Here is a 2,978-nt window from a genome sequence, read left to right as displayed (position 1 = left end):
TGTCATGCCGTAATGTGACGTGACTGCGGCTGCTGAAGAATTACTAGTACGGACACATGGCCCAATCACGCTCCGGCGCTCGCGCCTTTTGGGTTATCCTCGCCGTTTCCCAAGACAATCATAATTCCTTTTTGAGTTTCAAAAAAGGACGAAAACTCTTCTTAAATCCCCAACCTTCTTGGTTGCGCGACAACCCCTCATCTTCCCTCTCATCTTCTCTGTGTTGCCTTCCAACCTACTCCTTCTGCAACTTTGGGTAGATGGCCACCAAAGAATATGCCGACGGTAGCCAGACGGCCATCGAGAAGCTTGAGGCTAAACGCGCCGGTCTGCACCCCCTGTGAACCTTGAGGTGCTTATCCCATGCTCAGGCCACTTCGTGCTAGGCCCCATCTTTGAAGACCCCTCTGCCACTCAGTACCTGAAAGACTTCCCTGCTCACCCAGGTGAGCGCCTTCTATTCCGTAAGGGAATACCAACCACCCTAAAGTACAAACCTGCTGTCGTGAAGCGACACTGGGCCGGCCATTACCCCGAGTGGAACGATTGGGTAAAGAGGATGTCTGCCGCCAAGGAGACGGTTTGGAAAGAGCTTGGCATCTATGACGCCGTTCTTATGTCCACCGTTCACTACCCCTATGACACCGACTTTCTCCATGCTGCACTCCATTTTTGGTCACGCTCGACCAACTACTTCCACTTTAGCTTCAGGATGATGGGGCCAACCCTTCTGGACATAGGGGCTCTCCTAGGCTTGAAGTCTGCCAGAGCGGAAATCAACGACAGCTCCGACTGTTCCAGGGTTAATTGGGACCTGAACCTCATAAAAAATGCCAGCTACACCTCCTACCTTTATCAATGCCGGAAGCTAAGCGGCCCGGTAAGCAAACAAGAGTATGTTGCTTTTCTGTTGTCTTGGATCTATCATTGCCTTATTTGTACTCGAGCCGACAAGATCACTAAGGCCTACCTCGGCCTTGCCAACACTTTGGCCTCTGGCCGTCTCATGAATCTTGCAGCGTTTGTTCTCTCTTCCCTGTATAGAGGATGCAATGATTTGGTTGAATCTAGCTTCGCCCATGGCGGAGGCTCATTCTGGGTCCTGCAGTTGTGGCTGAGTGCCTACTTCCCAGAGTTCAATCCAACCCCCTTGGCCGATGAGTTCCCGGCCGTTGGTTTCAAGTTACTCCGACCACGGTTGTTGCACTCGGCCACAGAGTGCTTTAATCTCTTTTTCCATCTTAAGGATGTCCATCCTTCGGCCTCTTTTACTCCGTTCCATTATTTTAATAGTTTGTCCGGCTGGCTTGGTGAAGCTATTGCTAATCCGGTTGCCCACGGGGATCTCTGGGGCTCTTATTTGACTTGCCGAGACCTCCACTATGGAGTGTTCCTCGAACACAATAAGAACAGCATGTGCAGTACAGAGCCCTATAACCCTCAGTTTTTGGCCCGCTAGTTCGGCCTCACACAAGCCATTCCAGTTCCCTGCTATTTCTCAGTCTCCAATGGTGGCCCTAAGCGGCACCTCTTAAAAGCCTATGATAGCATTGTAGATGTGACTCTCTTAAGTGGCATAGCCCTCTCTGCCTTCAGGCCGTGCTACTTTTCTTCTCTGCCCACGACCACTGAAAGCTTTGATGCATGGTGGTCCCAATACTTCTCTCGATCTAGTGACGATGAGGCCGATACCTAGGAAGAACGGCAGTCTTCCACATCTAGCCAAATGGACTCCAAGAGCTTAAAACTACCGCCAAAGTCAAAGAAACGGTCGGCATTGAGCGAAGGTAATACTTCTGGAAATCTCAACATGATTCCTTCTTTTCCCCAACTGCCAAAAACTTCTACTGATTGGTCTCTTGTTGCAGATGTAATGACCATAGACTCCGCAAGTGAAGAAGAGGCAGACAAGAAAGGAAAAGAAAAAGCAAAAGGAAAGAAGCAACAAGCCCCCAAGCGAACTCGTCAGGAAACAACCAAGACCAAGAAGGCCGAGAGTGAGGGAGCCATCGACAGTGAAGACCAAGTCCCACTAAAGATCATGATGACCCGTCGATCACAGCTCAGGCCAATCCCTTGGCTGAGCCAATCAAAGGCAAAAGAACAACTGGGTGAAGAGATCGGCAAAGCCTCCCTGTCCAGGCTTTCTCGGTCAGGTTCGAGTGAGTCTACCTCTTCCACCCTCAAGTCTAGTGCACTGAAGGACTCTGCTGCGCTAGTTGTCTCATTTTCTACTCCACTCAAGCAAGATTCTAGCTTTGTCTCCCCTACGAAGTCCATTGGGGAAAAAACTCCACTCGCTCCACGAGAGCTTTCAATGCCAGTTGCATCTCATTTATCTCCAGCCAAAGTAGATCTCTATGTTGTCTCCCCCGTGAAGAGTACCGGGGAAAGAAGCCCAATGAAGTTAGTCCCACAATCATCGGGGTCGACCGTCACTATACCTGAAACCGTCACCCCCCTTGCTATAGTTGTACCAAGCCCCACCAAGCTTGTTGAAATAGAGACCGCAATCCCACAGATAGCCCCGTCCTCAGGAAAGCAGTCGCCTTCGTTGCCTCCTATCCAAGAAGAAGAAGCAGAAGGCAGGGCCGCACCTCCCCTGGGGCCCGCTTTGTAGGTACGTCATTTGTCCTTGTCTCAGACTTTACAATGTGACTGGAGCCCTTCTGACCTTAAAACTTTATTGTAGGAGAAAAAAGAAGAAGACTCAGTAGCCCTATTGTTGGATTCCTTGGACGACCTTCTCGCCATTGGTTCTCCTACCACCCTTACGGCTGAAGAGGTCGAACTCACACCGCTAGGCACGCCTGAAGTTATGGCGGCTTGGAGAACCATGGGAGAGAACAACCTTTTATCAGTGGAACAGATCCTCACCCAGAACAAGGCCAAACCCATGATTGATGCTCTCCAGACAATAATAGCCAGCCCAAACTCCAGCCACAAGTAAAGCACTGCAGCGCAAAGCTACATAGAAC

The 2,978-nt window shown here is 50.3% G+C and overlaps 1 protein-coding gene across 1 annotated transcript; it reads left to right on the top strand.

Moving 5' to 3' along the window:
• Positions 1-260: 260 nt before the first annotated feature.
• LOC122663018 lies at positions 261-1,459 on the top strand. Its single transcript, XM_043858728.1, has 2 exons — positions 261-327; positions 372-1,459. Exons 1-2 carry the CDS (start codon positions 261-263, stop codon positions 1,457-1,459), a joined length of 1,155 nt encoding a protein of 384 aa, XP_043714663.1.
• Positions 1,460-2,978: the final 1,519 nt, after the last annotated feature.

Source organism: Telopea speciosissima, chromosome 5 (assembly GCF_018873765.1).
Source record: "Telopea speciosissima isolate NSW1024214 ecotype Mountain lineage chromosome 5, Tspe_v1, whole genome shotgun sequence".
Taxonomy (NCBI): domain Eukaryota; kingdom Viridiplantae; phylum Streptophyta; class Magnoliopsida; order Proteales; family Proteaceae; genus Telopea; species Telopea speciosissima.
This window is presented reverse-complemented; position numbering and strand designations above follow the sequence as displayed.

Bases quoted from the DNA above. Each gene is read 5' to 3' on its own strand.
- LOC122663018 (XM_043858728.1), top strand. From the start codon at position 261: ATGGCCACCAAAGAATATGCCGACGGTAGCCAGACGGCCATCGAGAAG. The intron at 328-371 runs GTCTGCACCCCC...TCCCATGCTCAG, and splicing joins GCTTGAGGCTAAACGCGCCG to GCCACTTCGTGCTAGGCCCC.